At 40.3% G+C, this 22784-nt stretch overlaps 1 protein-coding gene across 31 annotated transcripts in view; it reads right to left on the reverse strand.

Moving 5' to 3' along the window:
• Positions 1-22784, reverse strand: part of ATP2B2 (ATPase plasma membrane Ca2+ transporting 2) — a 754329-nt gene that overhangs the window by 42043 nt on the left and 689502 nt on the right. For all 31 annotated transcript variants that reach the window (XM_065551218.1, XM_065551250.1, XM_065551243.1 and 28 more), the window contains 4 exons: positions 21035-21214; positions 19837-19924; positions 4526-4632; positions 3472-3663 (listed from right to left, as the gene is read on the reverse strand). In XM_065551218.1, the coding sequence (XP_065407290.1) occupies positions 3472-3663; positions 4526-4632; positions 19837-19924; positions 21035-21214 (567 nt within the window). The remainder of the gene's footprint in view (positions 1-3471; positions 3664-4525; positions 4633-19836; positions 19925-21034; positions 21215-22784) is intronic.

Raw genomic sequence — 22784 nt, forward strand, 5'->3', positions numbered from 1 at the left:
GGGGTGTGGCTGAGCCAATGAAGAGATTATTTTGGTAGCTTGATTGAAAAGTGGGGGAACGCTTGTAATGATGGCAAGTGGTCAGGACCTCCATTTTACATCATCTGAAAGACTCTTTTGGCACTAGAGTTTTCTTTTCTGACTTAGCAAGGCATTTGTTTCGTATTCAAGAGAAGAATGCTATCTATTATGCATCATCTCCTGCAGCACCTCAATGCTCCTATAAGGTCTCATTTAATTGCTGTCCATGGCTACTATCCTGCAGTTGGACCTTTGTATCAATTTGTAGCCCCATTGACTTCACTGGGACTCCATGGGGATAAGAGTCTACTACCTGTGCAGTGCAGATGCAATTGCCAGATCAGTGCTTATGGGTCATTTATTGGATCTAATAAGCCCTAAGCCATATGGCTGCAGGCTACATGCTGAATGATAGAAAATTAATTAAATATGGGGATTCATCTTGTCTATGCCTTCTTTAAACAGAAATGCCAAAAGCCCTGAGTTAAATCAAAACCAAAATCTTTCATACTCAGACATGGACATTTGTAATCTTGTGTCGAAGTGCTGAATTGCAGGGAATTTTATGAGAGAGAAAAATAGTGCAAAAGAGACACCAGTGTCTAATTATCAGTTTTCTCATTCTAGATCTGATGAAATATTATGGAAAGTAACTTATTACCATAAACCCGAATGTTAACCTAAGAATACAATTATATTCTGTATGTACAGCAGGGACAAAATATCTGTGTAAAACAGAGTAAAATGTGTAGGAAATGTTTGCTGTACAGGCAAGCCCTTGTCAGGGTCACCGAAAGCTACGCTTGTGTTTTGAAAACAATGGTTTTTAGTTATCTTTATTTGTTAATAAGAATTTAAATATTTCAGTCAAATTAATATTTTAAGACTAATGTAAAGTTTTAGTTGTACCTATAAATGTGCAACTTGGCTACTGTACTTAAGATTTTTCAATATGGTCCTACATTTTGTATCAGAGCTATTTTTATAACAACCAGAGGGTACAGTATGTTCCCTAATGCAATTTTTGGTAATATTTCAGTTATAAGAGGCAAACACACATAATGCTCTTTCATAGAATAGAAACTTTGAGTCTGAAAGTCAACATAATAATGTAGCTTCAGGCAAGTTCCTTGTTGCATGAGATGGAAATAAAAGCTGCTTCAGATTGTCAGGAATCAGGAAGTTAAGTGTAAACATGGCCACATCTCAAATCAACTGCAGTATATTTGCAACAATTTCTAATCTATGTTTTTAATTTCTCTCTCTTGGGGTTTGCTATTTTATTGTAGAACTAAACAATTTCATATAGATTTATTTTGATAAAAATGTATTAACCTTGGGAGATGAGTTTATTTTTAACAGAATGGTTGCACATTCAAAAGTATATAACTGTGGGAAATGAGTATGAAGGAGCAGGGAAGATTTTAGTTACAGATCACTTGGGCAAAACTGTTCTTCATTATGTATTTTTAGGGCCTGGTTCAATTCCTGTTGGAAGCCAAGGAAAACTCTCCAAATGTCTTCAATGGAAGTCGAACAGAGTTCTTGGACTGGTAGGGGGGAAAAAACAATCACAGAGCATGCTCTGTGCACAATTTTCAAACATTAGTCATTTGTTTATTTGAAAAAAAATCTATTTTCAAACACAACAAATTAACTACCCACACAATTATGTTTGAGGTATCCGAGCACAAAAAGGAACAACATTATTTAAGAAGTGGGTTACATTTTCTTTCAAGCTCACAAAGTAATTGAAAATTGCTGGAGACCAAGCATGAGAAATTTAATCCTACAAGAACTGTTTTGGGGAAGGAGGGGAAGTAATGACCGAATGACTGAAAACAGGGATTTAAAAGGAAATCAACTTCAACCACAGCATCAGCAACATGATGCTATAATCATTTGTTTTCTATAATGTTTGTATTTTCCTCTTCTCTTTAGGTACCAGCCATTATCCCTTAATGCTAAATAATCTCTCAATATGCTTTGAAATATTCCTGAAGGGAAAAGGCTGTCACCTAATCTCTGCCTCCTCCCCATCCACAATATTTCCCTTCCTCCTATCTGTCCATAGGCTCAATTGTGCCTATAAGGCATACCCAAAGTAGGGATTAATACAGCGGTACACCAGCATTTAGCAGGAGAGCAAGGAGACTGTTGCTACTTTGCTTCCCTTTGACAGGATACAACAGGCATTTCACCTAAGGTAATTTCCACTGGCTTCTTTAAAGTCATTCCTGCTTCCTCTGGTGAATGGCCCTATGATCATACTGTCCTTGTGCCCAGAGGAGCCAAATGAACACAGTTGTGTCCAGTCCCTGTGAAGGTGCTCACCAGGGCCAGTGGGGACGACTTGAGACCTTTCCACACCTTGCCAAGTACAACTGAGACCCGAGAATTCAGAAGAATAAGTTGAAAGGAGCTTAACCTCTCGGCTTAATGGAGAGACCAGGTCTCAAGTTTCACATAACGATTCCATGACTGCAATGTAAGCGTACTCCTGAAGTGTAGCTAATGACTTATTCATTGCTTTGCTCATAGGTGTGTGTGTCAGAGATGGAATTTACCTGTAGTGACAGACACGTACATTTGTGTAATGGACAGTAAGGGGAGCTGTGACGTTCTCACAGGTGTGCATTTCTTCTATCAAGCTTAGGTGTTTGTAACAGGACCCCTCTCCAGTATATGCCGCTCTTGAGCATTGTTATTTTAGGGATGTGGTGTAAAGGCTGCAGCAATGTCCTTTGCTTTTTAATATTGGAGGAAGAAAACCCGCATGCTCCACTAGTTATACACACTCCCCTGCCCCTTGCTGAACAAAATGAGACAATCAAAAGGAGGTATGCTTATGAAAAAGTGGTGATGTTGAAGTGAAGCAGCATTCACTTTAGTTTGGCTTTTTTTGTGTGTTTGGTGAGATAGGTACATACTGTGACAAAGTTCCTCCTCTATCTTGGTGGGTCCTGCTAAAATAAGATGTAAATGAGGATAGTGATATTAGCAATTAGAACGGATTATTCTGGGGAAAAAATTAGTCAGAAAGACATTTCTGTGCCTGATTTTTGTTTTTGTTTTTAGTTATTTGAATCAGAAAATACAAAGCACCAAAATGTTTCCTTTATTTTTAGTTGAAAGTTTCCCTGTCTGGATTACCTCTAAATGACAGTGCTGCCATCTTGAATGTACCAGCAATTGCAGTCCAATCAAAAGTAATACTTCTGGGAATATCTGTATGACTGATAAAATGCATGATTCCAGATGTAACTCTGACATGTAACTAATGATTCCCAAACTTATTACCCAGAAAAAAATGCATGCTAACAATACTGTAGGAATTAAGAATACAATGGTGACCAGTTGAAAGCATCTGTTGAAATTGAGTATTTGGCTCTTTGGATTATCAAGCAGTCCAGTATCCCTGCTTCATGTCATCTCTGCAACTCAGCTTACCTGTGTAATACATGCCCCAGTGAAAGCCACAATCACAGCCACAACGTTAACAGTAAGTTGGAACTGTAGGAACTTGGAGATGCTATCATAGACGTTACGGCCCCACATTACAGCCTTCACAATGCTACTGAAATTATCATCCGTCAAGATAATATCTGAGGCTTCCTTTGCAACATCAGTACCTGCAATACCCTGGAAAAAATGTGCAGAAAATTATGATAAAAATTATTTATGGGAAAGAAAAAGCAGTAGTTAAAAAATAGATCTTTGGACATCCCTTCCCACTGCACATTTATGCTTTGACCACAGAATGCAATAATAATATTTGGTGAGTACATGCTGTGTCTTGGACATGCTGGATAATAGGTTTGGAGGTGTATGCCGATAGAGAGCAAGGGAACACCTTGTGATCAGCTATTTGAGTATTTTATGATAGCAACTGATGCTGAATAAGGAAGCGAACATCCATGTGTCACTGGAGTTCTGATGGGTTTTTTTTAAATATGCATATATAGAATTGCCAGTCGAAACTGGAATTGCACAGCTCAAATTGAATTCAGCATCTATTATGCCCTCAATTTCTTATGTTTTCAGATGCTGTTGCAGTAGTGCCACAAAATGTTGGGGGACTAGTAAATTGTATTTGATGGGGGTGTATTTTTACCTAGTCAAAATAATGTCCTATTAAATTGGAGAGTGTTCTTCCTGCTCCACCTTCCTATCAGACAGAACATTGAATGCACTTTCCTCTGCTGGCATCCACATTCTGCATATTTTCAATATTTATTTTGAGAAGATTCTTCCAAAAATCAGCCAAGTAAAACTCCTCTGTTTATCACAATGTGTAATAGTGGATTCTGAAACTGCATTAAAACTGCTGACGTACTGATTACAGCCCTTTCCAGAAAACAGAAACTTTTCCATATGCTTCTCGCTTCACTAAATGAACCATCACTGGACCATTTCACTTCATGTGTTATATAAACAGAAAAACTCCCTTTAAGCAAATCTATGATGCAAATAAAGTGACAATTGTCTATGTTCAGGGTCATACCATTGCAAAGCCAACATCGGCTTTTTTAAGTGCCGGTCCATCATTGGTTCCATCACCAGTCACTGCAACAACCTGCCTCTGCTCCACCTGCGTGCTGTCAATAATACCTGCAAAATATATCAACAATACATAGAATATTCACCTTCAGAATAAGAGGCTCCATTCTAAAGCAAAATGTCTGTCTGACATGTCATAGGCCCCCACGGAGAATACAGATTTAGTTCACAGGGAAAACAACGTAGTAAGCCGTGTAAGTGATTACTGCCATCATTACGGGGACTGATCCGGCACCCAATAAAGTCATTGGCAAACTCTCATAAGTTTCAATAGGAACAGGATCAGCCCATTATGTGCTTCCTTGTGAAAGATGAAGCTTTCTACTATTTGAAATCTGGTTTCCCAATAGAATCCATTGAGGCTCCAATCCACTGAAGCCCCATTAACTGTAATGGGACTTGAGTATGTGTTTAAGTGCCTGGCTGAATGAGGACAGACTTAAGCCACAACTTAAGACAGACATACGTGCTTTCCTAAATCCAAGCCTTCATTGGCACATCTGCTTTTTCGGGATGTCTCCAGGGAAGTTTAGCCTACATACCTGAAGGCCATGCGGGCAGGGGACTGGACTCGATGACCTCTCGAGGTCCCTTCCAGTCCTAGAATCTATGAAAAACAGCAGTGATGACTGCTATTTTCTGGAGCTATATTAGGATTTTCCTGAGACATATTCAGCTTTGCCAAGTACCGAAGTGACGAATAAAGCAATATCAACTAAATAAAAAAATTCTGAAGTAATATATTTTAGTATACTAGAAGTACAAGTAATAATAATGGTTCGTATTTCTCTAGTTACTTCCTTCCAAGGACCTTAAAATGTTTTAGAACATGAATGAATTCAGTCTCATCTCACCCTGATGAAATAGGAAAGTATTTTCCACACTCTACAGATGGGGAGACTGAGGGAGTTATATTAAATTACTTGCCGGAGGTCACACAAGAAACACTACACTTTAGTCATAAGATCATCATTACACTAAGTTTCATTTCCAAATTTAATTTGGAGTATATGATTAGTTTTGTTTATTGTCTTTGATACACATGCTGAAAAAAATGCTATAATTAAGGCCTGTATTGCTATTTAAGCAAAGTCACACAGTTAAATCTCTTAGATTATAGGATCTAATAATTACTAGTTAATTGAACCACATGTGTGTATGCTATGTTTATTGTATATAAAGCAAACTTTTCAAATTTTGTTATATTGAACATCAAGATCTTTCTGTAATACAGAACAATATGCTATATCTTTAATATTAAAGGTGATACTAATTCACAAATAAGGCTTATTATTGCTATTAATCTCAGACAGCTGCAGCGGCACCAGAGCTGTAAACAGGGGAGTTTGAGTGGGAGTTCTGTTGGAGGGGAGTTTGGGGGGGAAGACTAGGAGAACCAGGCAGAGGAAAACACAGGCTAGTGAAGGGAGTGTGTGGTGTTCTGGCAGTATTGTGGTGCTCGTTGGCGGTTTGTTTTGCTGTGGATGGTGGTGGTTTGGTTTGGTTTGTGTTTCCCAGACTAACAGGACTTAGGTGGGAAGGCTATGACAGATATAGAGGCACCAGTGGTAGTGACCCAAGCAGTGGAAGACACAATGAAGATGACTGGATGTGCAAGCTGCGGCATGTACATGATCCTGGAGGGGGTACCTGAAAAGAGTTTTGTCTGCATGAAGTGCCGCCTGATAGAGCTGACGGAAGAAAAGATCCGAGGATTGGAGATGCAGGTGGAAACTCTGGCTGAGTTTAGAAGGGGGTTCGAAAAGATGATGGAGCAAAGACATGAAGAGGCTGAAGGGAAAAGCTCAGACCTGCAGATGGAAGCAGGACCAAAGAACTCTGAGGGGAGACTGCTGGGTGAGGAAATTGGACAGTGGAGGCATGTGACTAAGAGAACCAGGCAGAGGAAAAGACAGGCTAGTGAAGGAGAAATAGAGCTAAGGAACAGGTTTGCGGAGTTGGAAAATGAAGAAGGGGCACAGCAGGCAGTCACTGAAGGTGGGAGGGCAAGGAAGAAGAGAAGAGCAGCTAGTTCTATAGGAAGAGGGGAAGAGTCAATGGAGATAATACCAAATATGAGCCCCAGGAGGATACAGGATGGGTTGCAGAGGATTGCAAGGGTGAATAGGAATCGAAAGGACTTGCAGCCAGATGGAACAGGGAATAGACCAGAGAATCGCACCATCACCAGGTAAAGGCAGATCTACATGATTGGGGACTCCTTATTAAAATGAATAGACAGGCCTGTAACCAGAGCTGATCCAGAGAACAGAAGGATGTGCTGTCTGTCGGGTGCTAAAATATGGAATGTGGACCTGAGGCTAAAGAGGATCCTAACAGGAGCGGGAAAGGATCCACTGATTGTCCTTCATGTGGGAACAAATGATACGGCTAGATTCTCGCTGGAACGTATCAAGGGAGACTATGCCAAGCTGGGAAAGACGCTTAAGGAAATCGAGGCTCAGGTGATCTTCAGTGGGATTCTGCCCATTTCTAGAGCAGGGCAACAAAGGTGTGACAAGATTATGATGATCAACAAATGGCTCAGGCAGTGGTGCTATAAGGAGGGCTTTGGGATGTATGGCCACTGGGAGGCATTCATGGACAGAGGACTGTTCTCTCGGGATGGACTTCACCTGAGTAGGGAGGAAAATAGACTTCTAGGATGGAGGCTGGCACAACTGATTAAGAGAGCTTTAAACTAGGAATTTGGGGGACATGTCCAGGTAATCTCCATGCCAGATTTTAACATTGTGAGGGAAGAAAACGAAGTAAGAAAGGATACAGCTGTGGGTAGGAGAATGGACATAAGGAGGAAGGGTAGTGTAGATACCAGTCTAATATGTGATACTGGTGGTAAAATGTCAATGCCTAATCGGGTAAAGAATGTGAGCGAAGCCAAAGAGCAAAAATTAAGATGTTTGTACACCAATGTGAGCCTAGGTAACAAAATTGAGAAACTAGAGTTATTGGTGCAGGAAGTGAAACCAGATATTATAGGGATAACAGAAACAAGGTGGAATAGTAGTCATGACTGGAGTACAGGTACTGAAGGGTATGTGCTGTTTAGGAAAGACAGAAATAAAGGCAGAGGTGGTGGAGTAGCATTGTATATCAATGATGAGGTGGACTGTAAATAAATCAGAAGGGATGGAATGGATAAGTCTGAGTCTGTCTGGGCAAAAATCACATTGGGGAAGAAATCTTAGAGCCTCCCCTGGGATAGTGGTTGGGGTGTGCTATAGACCACCGGGATCTGATTTGGATATGGATAGAGTCCTCTTTAATGTTTTTAATGACGTAAATACTAATGAGAATTGTGTGATCATGGGAGACTAACTTCTCAGCTATAGACTGGAGGATATATGCTAGTAATAATAATAGGGCTCAGATTTTCCTGGATGTGATAGCTGATGGATTCCTTCACCAAGTAGTTGCTGAACCAAGAAGAGGAGATGCCATTTCAGATTTGGTTTTGGTGAGTAGTGAAGACCTCATAGAAGAAATGGTTGTAGGGGACAACCTTGGTTCAAGCGATCATGAGTTAATTCAGTTCAAACTAAATGGAAGGATAAACAAAAATAGATCTGTGACTAAGGTTTTTGATTTCAAAAGGGCTAACTTAAAAAAATTAAGGAAATTAGTTAGAGAAGTGGATTGGACTGAAGAACTTGTGGATCTAAAGGTGGAGGAGGCTTGGAATTACTTCAAGTCAAAGTTGCAGAAACTATCATAAGCCTGCATCCCAAGAAAGGGGAGACAATTCATAGGCAGGAGTTGTAGACCAAGCTGGATGAGCAAGCATCTCAGAGAGGTGATTAAGAAAAAGCAGAAAGCCTACAAGGAGTGGAAGATGGGAGTGATTAGCAAGAAAAGCTACCTTATTGAGGTCAGAACATGTAGGGGAAAAGTGAAAAAGGCCAAAAGCCATGTAGAGTTGGACCTTGCATAGGGAATTAAAACCAGTAGTAAAAGGTTCAATAGCCATATAAATAAGAAGAAAACAAAGAAAGAAGAAGTGGGACTGCTAAACATTGAGAGATGGAGTGGAGGTTAAGGATAATTTAGGCATGACCCAATATCTAAGCCAGGGGTCGGCAACCTACGGCACGAGTGCCAAACACGGCACGTGAGCTGATTTTGAGTGGCACACAGCTCCCTGCCGCGGTCCTGGCCCCCAACCCCACCACCCACTGCTCTCCCCTGCGGGGGCAGGAGGCAGAAGCTTGGTTCTGCAACAGCCAAGCTTCCTCCCTTCCCCGCTTCTTCCCCAAGCATGGTGCTTTCCTGCCCTCCTCCTCTCCGTCCCTGCGCCAGTCAGCTGATGGCCCAAGCGAGGGGGAGGGGGAAGAGCGGCAGCGTGCACACAGCTCCGTAGAGGATGCAGAGAAAGGTAGGGATGGAGCCTGGGGGAAGGAGGTGGAACAGGGCATATCCCTTCCAGCCCCCTGCCATGAGCCACTCATAAAGGACTAGCTGGGGGCTGACAGGTAAGGGAGGGCTGAACTCCTCTCTCAGTTGCTGTTCTTTCATTTCTAGTTACTGTAATTAAATATTAAAAACATGAAGATAATTATACCTGAGTTTGCAGAGAGCCTGAAACAATAACTGGGATGTGAAATGCCCAGTCCATTTCAATGAGAGCTAAGTCAAATGCATATAATGGTATTTTACATGTAAACATTATTAACCATGTCACTGCCCATCAAAGCAAGGAACGTGAACTTCCAGTGTAATGCTGTGGCCAATTGGGCTAATGCGATCCTTGGATGCATAAACAGAGGATTCTCAAGTAATAGAGAGGTTATTTTACTTCTGTATTTGGCACTGCCGTGGCCTCTGTCAGAAAACTGTTTCTAGTTCTGGTGTCCACAATTCAAGAAAGATGTTGAAAAACTGGAGAAGGTTCAGAGAAGAGCCACAAGAATGATTAAAGGATTAGAAAAGATGCCTTATAGTGAAAGATTCAAGGAACAAAATTTAGCAAGTTTAACAAAGAGAAGATTAAGGGGTGACTTGATCACAGTCTTAAAGAACCTACCATGGGGAACAAATATTTGAAAATGGGCTCTTCAATCTAGCAAAGAAAGGTATAACACAAGGAACTTGAAGTTAGACAAATTCACACTGGAAATAAGATACATTTTTAATAGTGAGAGTAATTAACCATTGGAATAATTTACCAAAGCTCATGGTGTATTCCCCATCACTGGCAATTTTTAAAATAAAGATTGGATTTTTTTTTTCTAAAGGATATGTTCTAGGAATTATTTTGGGGAAGTTCTATGGCCTGTGTTATACAAGAGGTTAGACTAGATGATCACAATGGTCCCTTCTGGCTTTGGAATCATGAATCTGTGAAAAAAGACAACTGTCATAATATGAAGATCTTACACCTGTGTTTCCCGAAGGGGAGGGAAGCAGAAGCTATATAAATTAAAGAGAAAGGCCCTTAGCAACACATGTTGGAATTGTAAGGGTCATGACTGGTTTAATTGTCCTGATCGGGAGCTCTGCTTGCAAATGTTGGAAATACACTGCACTTAAATACTGCTGCAGTGTTTGGGTTTCCAACACATCAGGGTAAAATTTAAATGAAAAAATATATATATTTTCATTGGAATCTCTCTCTTAAAAAAAAAAAAAGGAGACCATGTAAATATTTCTGTTCACAGTCAGTTTTGTAGCCCTGAAATTACATTTGTTTGTATTTCATTAACAAACAGGGTCTAGACTACCTGGAAGTTTCCCTTTTCACCACATGAACCTAATCCCTTTTATTTTACACTAATCCAGTCTCATAATACTACTTTTATGTATTATGTTTCATAATAAAGATGCTGAAGGAGAACTCAATGATTAATTGTTAATACATCATTAATACATTTTCCATAGTGTGCTATGGTTAAAAATACCTACATTCAGCTGGAATTATTTGTGACTTCTCAGTTTATAGAAAAAAAGGAAGCATTTTAATGCACTTTTAATTTAATTACATTTATTTCAATAGGTATTGAAATCTTAGCAAGGTTTCAGACTTTCACAATGGTTATGAAAGTCTATCAGTCCAGGTACAAATCTACTAACATCTACCCTTACCAGGGGGAAAATTATAATGAAAAAATTAGTATTTAAAAATAAACAAAATAATATTACTTGTGCTCCCTTCCGGCCTTAAACTCTATGATCTGTGAACTGGAATTTTGAGACTCTTGTAGAATTAACCACAGACATACGGAATCTTCTAAAGCTGTAAACAAAGGGAAATAAGTTCCAAGGATGGTCATTGTATTGCCTAGCAGAACTATATTTGTTTCCCTTCCTAATCTGCATCTGGTCCTGTCTCACAACTGGTGTATGGCATGCAATTCCCATCTATTCTTCATGATCTCATTAAAATGGAATACAGTGGTAGCTTGGAGAAAAAGCCTCTTTATTTATATCATGGCTAAACCAGAATAGTTCACCCTTTTAGGTGTTAGGTCAATAAACCAATAGAATGCAACCAGAGAAAAAGAGGTCATTCCGCAATGCCAATGGTTCTGATGATGTCATGGAACAATATAATCATGTGGTGTCAATGAAACTGAACTATATAAGATGTAGGGCCAAGGTAGAGAAGAAGGTCAGTGGTATGAAACACAGTCCAAGTCCATTGCACGCTTGCATAGACTCTTTAGAGGAATACACAGCTTCTGTGAAGGATATGTGAAGAACTTTCCTTCTCATTCAATCAGCAGAAAAATCATGACAAAACTGGTCCAAATAGCAAACCCGCCAGTAACTTGGATCCCATAAAAGACAATCATTATACCCCAGGGTATACCTTTGTGAAAAGCTCTCAAATATTGGATAAACTATCTGGGGTAGATGATCCCAGATTGGGGAGCAATAACCATCCCACCACTCTTGATAAAGTTGAGGCGTATCATACAGCTAAAAGCATTGAAAGCTCTGAGCAGCATACTGCCATTCCTTCCAGAGTCAATTATTGTTCCTCTAGACCAGGGATCGGCAACCTTTCAGAAGTGGTGTGCCAAGTCTTCATTTATTCACTCTGATTTAAGGTTTCACATGCCAGTAATACATTGTAACGGTTTTAGAAGGTCTCTTTCTATAAGTCTATAATATATAACTAAACTATTGTTGTATGTAAAGTAAATAAGGTTTTTAAAATGTTTAAGAAGCTTAATTTAAAATTAAATTAAAGTGCAGAGCCCCCCGGACTGGTGGCCAGGACCTGGGCAGTATGAGTGCCACTGAAAATCAGCTCGCGTGCCGCCTTCGGCACATGTGCCATAGGTTGTCTACCCCCACTCTAGACTTACTAAAAGTCAGAAAAGAGCAACTAGGCTAAAATGATCACTGAAGGCAATCTTCCAACCTTCCTGAAGGATGCAATCATCTGTCCCTTTCTCAAGAAACCAACAATTCCCGTCTGCATTGAAATGACATTTCACTTGTCTACAAATCACCTAACTTTAGTATAAGGACTAGAAAGGGAGCTGAAGTATATTGACTCTTCCAGTGGCATTTGCCTAAGGCAAACTGTAACTGAAAATTCTGTAACTGAATTTTGAGACTAGTGAGAGGCTGGGGAGAAAAGGTATTTCAAGATAAATAGGCTTTATGTTTCCTGACTAAGCAAAAAAAAACCCAAACCATCTCGGGGAGGTAAAAATGTAAAATGATTAAAAGAAAAATTTTCCTTGCTAGGACCTATCACAGCACTTCTCTTTCTCGCTAATGCTTCTGGAAGAAAAAGTACTCTTTTCACCAATTTTCATGAAGCTATGATTTCTTGACCTCCAGAAGGTTGGAGTTACTAGGATCTGCTAGTCAAACTGCTAGTCAATACTGACGAATTTCAGTTGACTAAAATTTCATATATACTAGAACTTGAATAAATGATTAATTTATTCTGATTTTTATAAGATCTAATGATTAGTTTGTGTTTCAATGTGTGCAGTGATTTGCTTTGGATATCACCAAATAAGCAACACCATTAGCTCTTACTATTTAGTTATTTACACTTCTTTCTTCACCTTCTTGTTATTAACACATCCTCTAACATTCATCTAATAATTTTTGAAGATACGTTTAAAAACCCAGCACTGAAGCAGTTAGTCTCTCAAACCCACCGTTCCTTTGCAAAGTACTGAAAACCAAATTCCATCGCCACCTGACATCTGCCAACATCCTGGGCCCCTCAAAGTGAAAGCATGGCAAGGATAAAGTGCATTAGCCGCTGACCTCTCAGTGGTTATGAACTGAGACCTAACCTCAATGCTTATATGATTCTACTACCTCTTTTCTGCCTCCATAGGTTGATTGCAAGGTCCTGCTAACTCACTGACAAGGTTTAGTGGGAGTGGACTTGAAGGCTTCAATCATTCCTCTGAAAAACAACCCAGACTACTGTGATAAACAGCTCCTTATCCTCCAGAAAACTTAGATGCAGCATCCTGTAAAGATCAAGACTTTTTAATCTTATTTTGAACATCTGCATGTGATGTCATGGTGATACACACTGTTATCGCCAATACCCATCTTTACATCTTCACTTAAACATATACCACTAATGCCATTACAAAGATGTGTCAAATGCTAGTGAGAGATAAGCACATGGACGAAAAACAGCTAGATCAGGCTTAACCCAGGTAAGACTAAAGTGATTTGGTAGGAAAATAGAAATACTGCGAGTAGCCTGCAGGACATTGATTTCTACCTTCATCAAGGGCATCTGCCTACCATTCGACAAATTAGCACCAAATATTGGGGACTTACAGAGCTAATCCTAGTTACTGATAGCCACAGTGGTGAAAACTAAGAAACTGAGAAACTAACACTTCCTTTTGGACTAGTACCTACCACAGTTATCCCTTTGCTTGTCAATTTCCATATTAAACCATTAACATTCACTCTACCTGGCACTGAAGGTGGAGACTCCAGCTTCCAAAGCACACAGTAGACCATTTCCCAATCACCCACAGCACTTCAGACCAGTGCTCAGAACCCTTTACTAGTTCATCATTCACTAATAGAGCCAATCAAGTTTCCGGTCTACAGCTTAAAGCTCCCATTGGGCAGGGACCAATTCTCCATTCATGACCTGTCTGGACAGCTGTACTCATCTAAGACAATGCAGTTGAAGGTGAAGCTCACAAGAGTTGGCAGTCAGGGATCTTTGGTGGAGAGCCAGTGATTGTGAAATGGCCTATAACAGGAGACCAGCATGAGCCATTTTCAGTACAAGATCAAAATCGACTGGTTTGCAAAAGTCTCCCTTCATAATTGAAGAAAAAGAATTAATAATAAATATATTTGTATAAAGAACATAAGGACAAAAGCAGGCTCACACCAAGAAAAGGTGATGAGGCCACTGTTTGCAAACCTTATTTATGGTACTGTGTTTATAGGGGCTGTTACAGTGATCAGTGAAGAATATTGATAGGGTTTGGAACCTGATTCAGAGAATGGGCACTTCATTACAACTCCATTGGTTCCCAGTTGCTATAAGAATATATTTTGATTTCAGATGCTCACTTTTACAGTCAGAAAAACAGTTTATGGCAAACAGCTTTAGTCCAGTCAGATGCTTACATAGAGAGTTTTAACACACAGCTCCACCGGATATGGAAGAAGAACTCCAAGAGTCATGTGGTTTCCCAAACTATCTCCTCTTACATATCTCTGATCCGAACCCCTCAACATGATCTGTATTCAGCCATAAGCATCTACTACTCCAATACAGGACAACAAGATATCATATACAACTTAAAATGAAATATATCAACTCACATGTCTCCCCGGCTTCAAGGAGCTGTTAGATCAAATCCCCTCTGGATCATATTACAGAGAATATTAGTCAGCAAGTGTGTCTTCCATTTCATCTACAAGTAAACCCCTTTCCACCTACTGCTTAGATCAAAAGCATCAACAAGTGGAGCCTCAGGTTTCACTTCATTGCAGCATAAATGCCACGTTATTTTAATGCATCTCACTAGCAATGCCACCCTTAGAGTTATCTGTAAGATACTGTTTGTTTTAAAAGAACAGAACAGATTGGGATTTAGTTGTCCCTTTTCATGTCTGCCAAAAACCTGAAAACAATGAGAGACAAGGAATGCTAGAAATATGAAGATTCAAAGCACACTTATCTTTAAGTACTATTGGTCCAGTATGATGGATCACCCAATACATATTTCTTATATTTTACAAATTTAATACAAGCAATTGTATTAAATATATCTTCTAAAATTATTTGCTCAGCTCATGTCAACCTTTAAAATTTAGCTACATTTCCTAGCTTTTAAACTTTTACAGGCTCTTGGTTAATAAAATAATAATTTAGAGCTTTTACTTAAAAGGAAATTTGAAATAAATTCATTTAAAAATAGTTAAAATTAGTCACAGTTAAAAGCCTTTTTCCCACAAGGCCCACTGTCAATTATTGTGGTTTTACAATCACATCGCATTTTTTTCTACTCTGCTGCTATGTGAATGACTCTCAGATGTAATAGGGGAAACTGACTGACTATAGAGAGAACAGTGAAACTGACTATTTACAAGGAGTACTTTCAAATCTAGAAGTATACTGACAAAAATATAGAAAATAGTTTTTCCTTTAGTTTCTTTCAGTTTTGTTTTAGGACCTGGATCCTGCAAACATACTCATGTGAGTTGTCCCATGGACTATTCACATGCAAAACGTTAAGTGTTTAAGTATGTGCAGAATTAGGCCCTTGGGGCAGGGGGGGAGGTTGTAACTTGTAACAACAGTGGGTACATTTTCAGACAACTGTGATATTTAAGTGGCTGGTGCTCCAATATAAAAAACACATACTATTAGAATGAAACAGAAAAGAATATGACTGCAGAGCCTTATCCTGCAATCAGATCAGCAGATGCAGACACCTGAACCCATGCAGAACCCACTGATTTCAATAGGGCTGGAGCAGACACCCATTTGGGAACATACAATTACAAGACTGAGGCCTTAAAGGGTAAGCTCAAGACACTGAGGAGCTGCTACATGTTATATAAAGAATACATATTATAAAATACACACACACACACAGGATTCATTTCTAGATTGAAACAAATCTTATCTTCATGTGCAAGAAAAAAACTTCTCAAACCTATTTTGGAAGCTGAAAACTCTAGTGCCTTGGAGCAGCCTTACATATATAACAAAGCAATGTCTTCCCAACTTGAAATGATGCCTTTCTGAGTCTCAACATTACAAAAGAACAAAAATGTATAATAAAAGTGTCTTATGCTACATAGAAATGATTTTTGCTGGGCAGGATTGTGGCAGTGAAATAAAAAAGTGCTCCCTCCCTCCGGCAGCTGTATGTCATTAAAAATTAAATATGAAAGTTTGTTTTGTGATGTGTGTTTTTAGCCCTAGAGCGAACCTAATGCATCAAAGAGAAAACTCGCTCTATCCCCCAAGTGACTGAGAAACACGTACTTCAGAGCAAGAGGACCAGAACTAGGGAACATTTAAATAATTTCCTGTAACTTTTAAGGGCCCTTAAAGTGTTATAAACCAAAAACATCTCACAGCAATGTAAAGCTGCTCTTAAACTGCACTGGATAATATAATTATTTTTTCATTTGACCTCATCATCATCTTTAATATGTTACCAACAATACCAGTTATATAAGGAATTCTGCAATGAAATATCTCTTTCAAAATCTCATACTTCACATACAGTAAATCTTGTTAATATTTTGTTGCTTACTACTCTTCAACTCTGTTGATTTTCCTCTTAGGGGAAAATCCTGCATGATTCACTCACACAGGCAGTCTCCAACGATTTATTTACTTGATTTTATGACGCTCCCAATACACACTTCCATTAGAATTTAGAGCCATGCACCTATATTAGGCTCTAGGGTAAGCTTCTGTCTTGCATCTTAGGAGTGCAGCACAGAACTTGTGAGGGCTTCAAGCCGCCTTTGCACCCTTGCAATGTTCTGGGGGCCTAAACAGCACCTGGTATAATTTAGTCCTGAAAAGCTAAGCTACAGCTGCTTGTATCCATCTTCTGAGAAGCAGCAGTGAAGCCCAGAGTACCCATCATGCTGCATTGCCACCCCTGACACATTCCCTATGCCTGGGTTAGAAGGGGATGAGGGAAGGGTCTTCAGAAGACAGTCTATGGCTATCAACTTCAGTTCCTGTGTCAGGGGAATTCTCTTCTAGCCAGAGCCAGGGCTTTAAGAGATCATTTACATCACATTTTGGCTCCTTTACCCAACATACTGAGGCTGGAGGGAGGGTGAGCATCATTTTCAAAAGCACTTAAGTGACCTAGTTTATTTACAAGGGGATGTATGCTCCCCAAAGTCATTTAGATGCTTTTCAAAATTCCACTCTTTTACAGGATAAAAGGATGGAGTCAGAAGCTATTTCTCACCCTGAATCTGAAAATACTTTAACAAAGATTAAATCAGAGCAACCACTAATGCCGCATAGCACATATACCAGCCTGTATCACAGCCCTTCATCCCAACAGCCTGATTGTAGACATAGGCCTTGGAGTATGCCCTCAAGACCAACAGATTCAGATTTCAGACCAAGGAAGGCACTGGCTCCACAGTGGAGGGGCCTCCATGGACAACACCCTGCAAACAGAACCTCTCTTTTCCATGAAAGAGTCTCCATCTTGAGTGCCTCCGCTGACTGCAGCTGTGGCAGTGGGGTGGAGAGTGCACTTTATAGGTCAAAACCAACTCCTAAATATACACCTGGAACCTGCAGACAGCCAGTGGGGATCAGGGAATTACATCAGTTTTATGCCAAAATGGAACCTGCTTTTTAAAACATGTAACCTTGCATGTAACAGCAAATGTGGCAGAACTTAGTCATGTGAATGGAATCAGTATAATGAAAAGACTCTCTTCCTAATGCATAGGTTTTCAAACTGTGGGGCACCCCTCCCCTCTTGGGGGTCATGGAGGAAAGTTCGGGGGGGAGGCGCGAGCAGCAACACCAGGTGGCTTGTGTCAGCCACATAGTGGGGCCCAGGCGAGGGAGCACCATCTCCACACCCTCACTCACCTTAGCAAGCCACCCTGCCTGGTGCTGGCTCTGCCCCCAGAGACCGTCAAATGTGCCTTCCCCCACCCTGGAAATCCGAGGGGGGAGAGGCAGGTATTGGCCCTGCCCTAGCAGTGCAGCCTGGCTGCAAGATGGAAGGAAGCAGCCCATTGCTGAGGAAGCCTGGGCTTTGCCATTGGTAAGTATCGGTGTATTTGAAACTTAAAGGTATAGGTAATTTAATTCAAGTTGTGTTAAGGCCTCTGTTAGATTTATGAGCAGGCTATCAAGCATACTTCTTTATGTGTATTTCTGTCTGGGTTGTGGGGGGCGCAACCAAAAATTGTTACTTAAAGAGGGGGCTCAGTTTAAAAAGTTTAAAAACCACTCTCCTAATGAGCTCAGCAAGAAGAGCTCTTACCCTTGTATTGCTGGTTTTAGGTACATTTGAATATATGTATTTTAAATTGTGGGTTATTTTTAATCAACTCGTTTTTGTTTACTTTATGGACAGCTGCATACAAATATCAAAAATCTACAGCTCCTCTCTCATTCACAACGGTTAGTTCTTCTTACTTCTTATTAAGTACCTCTTACTTGCATACATGCTCTTCCACTCCCAGTCAGTACTACATTCTAATCAAACTGAAAAGCCATAATGAAAATATTGACAAGCAAGCTCTAAAAAGAAGTCAATGAATCACATTTTAATGAATCCACATTTGTATTTCCACCACTCCTGCGAGAGAAACTTCCTTTGTTATTTCCAGATAGACTTTTCAGGTAGCCTACAAAGACAACAGATGTGACTGCCTGGGAAACCATGTCTGCCACTCTAGAGAAGAGGAGGGGTAAGGAGACGGGCAGTAAAAGAGTATGGGTATGCCCAGGCATGGGCGATCACTTCATAGGAACACCAATTCACAGGGAATATGGAGGATGCATTGTATCTGTTTTCATATTCAAAACACCTGTATGAAGTAAACAAAAGCTGGTTTTAAATGAAACCACTTTAACCTACATGTGTTAAATACATGTTGAAACTTCGCTGAGAACCACATTAGAAAGCAAGTGCTTTTCCTACGAATTCTGCAGTGAACCTGCAAACTCAGCCACAGAAAGAAATGTCAAAACTTGCACATGTGGCCTTTCAGTAAATTCCCTTGTCCTATTCATCAACGCTAAATTGCCTACACAGCATTTGATAGAATGATTATCCCTACGGTACTGTATTATTTGATTCATCTTATTGATGATGTAAAGGGAAGTTTAAGTGACTTCCCCTAGGTCACAGAAGTCATCAGTGGCAGAGCTGGAAACAGAACACTACCTCACAGCACAGTGTTCCAATCATTAGACAACACACCTGTATTATAAAAGAAGACAAATAAAAAACTTCCCATTTTTGTTGAGTTTCCTCTCCCCTCCCTTCCCTTCTCTCCTCTCTCATACGTTTCTCCTCACCTCCCCCATATTTCCCTCTGTTTCTACCCTATCACTAAGGCTTTGTCAACACTGGAAAGGGCTTGCTGGTATAGGTATAGTGGCAAACCTTCCTAATGTAGACAGAGTTTATACAAGCCAAAGAGTGCATTTTACTGATATCGCTTTCTCAAACAAAATAAGCTATCTCCACAAAAACAATGAGAGTCCAGTGGCACCTTAAAGACTAACAGATTTATTTGGGCATAAGCTTTTGTGGATAAAAACCCACTTCTTCAGATGCATGAAAGTGAAAATTACAGATACGTGCATATATATTGGCACATGAAGAGAAGGGAGTTACCTTACAAGTGGAGAACCAACGTTGAAGGCCAATTCAGTTTTTTGTGGATACAGACTAAAACGGCTACCCCTTTATAGCCACAAAAACATTTTATTATATCTACATAACTGCATCAATATTAGGGCTTTTGCTAGTAGAGAAATGTTGTTAAACAATCACATCCCTGACCAACACTTGATCTACTAGCAAAAGTTTCTAGCACAGACCTGGCCTAATTCTCTGATGAGTGAAACAATTGTGACATGAGAAATAACACAGCTAGCTCCTGCTCCTCCTCTTCTTCCCTCCACTCTGCCCTACCAACAGTACATTGCTGTGTGTCTGGATTGTAATATCAAAAACAAGTACATTAGGTGACACCATTAGACAACCATGGCTATTATAAATAATCATACACATACAGATTATTTGCACTCACCTTTCACCAAAGTGTGTTTGTCTGTGGGAGATGAGCGAGCAAGTACTCGTAGTTTTGGCCAGATCTTGTCAATACGTTCTTGCTCAATCTGAAAAATAATAATACAATCACCAGCCTGTTGTAAGCAAATCTGGATCTATGTTTTCCTGCCTAGAAATGTTTTCACTTTTCACACTCAAAACTGGTATGAAAGGAGAATCAGCCCCTATACTGGTAATCTGGAGCCACCGCTCACCGTCATTTGGCCCGTCATTTTGGAAACAGCCAGCACTACTGGTAGGGTAGGTAGGGCCATGAGACACTGAATCCCCCACACTGTCTTACTGAATTGCCTCGATTGCTGGCTGAAGTAGGTACAATTCACGGTAAGGACAGAAGTGGCCTTTTTATTGCCTTACAGAATCGCTCCACTCCAGAATGTGACTCTAAAAGTAGCAAGGTGGAGTTCTGTATCTGCAGGGTCTCAAGGCTCTCAGATCGAGTGTGCTCAGTCTACAAGTAGAAAGATGTTTCTGTTTGCTAGCCTTGCCAACTCTAGCTGGGATCTGGAAACCCAGCTGAGTTCTTCATCTCATACATCACCACCAAGAGAAAAGGTTCTGCAGGCCAGACTGTGCCCTCAGTGTCCAACAAGCAAACATTATTGTCTGCCCTCATGTTGTCTCAGTAGGTTTGCTTGGGTGTAACCACTTACGTTGTCTCATCTGAGAATGGAGCCATATTTTAAGTGAGACTTGATGCGAGAAGTCAGAGCTCCAGCTAAGAAGCAGCAGTTAGAGGCTGACTCTGTATGGCTGCCAGTTGCTAGTGAGCTCTGAGAGCCCTGCTGTTGGGTTTTTGGTTCGTTTGTTGGGGGGGAGGGTTAAAGAACTTTTCTGAATTTGTACTTTTTGAAACAGTCCGATATGGTTCAGAAAAGAGCTGAACTGGGTTAGCACTAATGTGACAGTGTCACTGATTAGATAACTCTCAGAGAAGTTAAATGTAAGATGCTAGTTTATCAGAGGCAATTGAAATAACAAAGGAGCAGTGTTGGAAGTTGAACCATCCCTCCGGTCAGGCTGCTGGGCTGGTTGTTGTCTACTGAAGTGAGGGACATCACAATAGAAGAGAAATACAGTGTGTTCCTCCATCCTTCACTATAGTTTATGAAACATAACATTGGGGAAAGTTACTTTATATTCAATTCATGAATTACCTCTCCCTTCTCATTTCGGATCCTCCTGTTAAACTCCTTTCCCTCTATGCAGAGAAAGTCTTCTCCTGGATGAATAATTCCACACTTTATTGCGATGGCACGAGCTGTATTGATGTTGTCCCCAGTGACCATGCGGACTGTAATTCCAGCTCGCTGGCACTTTCTTATGGCTTCTGGGACCTATAAACACAGTACAACATACATAAGCTGCTACGTTTTTTTTAATTGCTATATTTTTAAAGGTGAGCCATTCCTAGAGATAAAAATAGGATTTATAAAAAACCAACAAAATCATGGCACAGATCAGGACTGCCCATCTGAAGGTTACTCTCACAACTTGCCCGAAGCCCCATAAGCTACCCCTAGTTTTTACTAAAGAGGAGTAGTTTGCAGCTGACTTAAGCCTTAGTATGGAGATGCAGCCTGCTGAGACTAGAGGTTTCAGCATGGAATGCTCCATTTGATCCAACAAGAACACCATTTCTTCCTTCCTTTTTCCTTCTGTGTTCTCCTCAGATATGACACATTGGTAAACAGACAATTTTAATAGAAATGTATTGATTTATAAAGATGAACGAAAGACATCGTTCTAAAATTATTTACAATTAATATATCCGTTCTTCAGAGGCGCGACAATGTTATTACATATATTCTGCCCCAACAAATCTTGGCTACATTGAATTAAAGTTGCAAGTACATATCATTGTTTTCCATGATTGCTAATTTTTTTCCAGAACATGTGAGTTAAAACAAAGTAGAAAACCAAGAAACTCGGAAGTAAGGCTGCAGGTTCACATGAAGTAGCTGATTTTGAATCTGAAGTATCCAAATTGAAAACAAAAAAAACCAACCATGCACCACCAAGGAGGAGTTTTCTAATTTGTTTCATACATACGTTTGAGTCTATCACCACACTAACTGTAAGGCTGGTATGCAGAAATATGCTGCTTCTGTGTCTAATAATAGTTGGCAACCAACTGCCACATGAAGTCATAGGATTGACTGACCTTGATCTGAGGGCCACAAAGTTCCCCACCCAACCGTTATCTTGAGCAGGGAATCCTGATGCTGCAAAACTGGGAGTCTCACATCTGAAAATCCCTGTGTATGGTTGGGATCAAGGCTCCTCTCCTGCATAGACTAAGTGGTGCATAGCAGTGTGGTTCTCCGTGTGTACAGGCTTTCTCCAGTCAGTCCCCTCTGTCTTGCAAAAATAAGTTTGCACTAAATATCTGGCATATATATTTTTCCTTCAGTGTTGAAGGCCCTTTGTGTACACAGAATAAACACAGGGGTATGCACAGAACCCCGTCAGCCACTCATCCTCTATTTATGATGTCAAAATAGCTGGAATTTTATGCCAGGGTTTAAAAATCATTAAATATACTTTTGGAACAATGGTTTCTGTAATGGTGAAATAACATGCAGCTAAATGCTGGCTAAGATGTGCAGGAATAGAGAAGCTGACTTGCCCATTCCTTCTGCCTATGATGACTCTGCACCAGCCTGATAGATTCTGAGGATGTCATGCTATCTTGGGGGGAGGCATCACGGGGAGAAGTGGAGCTCGACAAACGGGACGGAGTCCACTTACTACTAAAGACCCCTACTCTAGTCTTGGGGTATTAGCAGAGAGAAGTCTAGAATGGTGCCCTACTCTCCCTCCCCCAGATTAGATTTCTGATGCAACATCTTCCTTCTGACAACTCTATTTTGGGTTTTCTGCCAGTACTATTGCTCCATGCGGACT

Source organism: Chrysemys picta, chromosome 7 (assembly GCF_011386835.1).
Source record: "Chrysemys picta bellii isolate R12L10 chromosome 7, ASM1138683v2, whole genome shotgun sequence".
NCBI lineage: Eukaryota > Metazoa > Chordata > Testudines > Emydidae > Chrysemys > Chrysemys picta.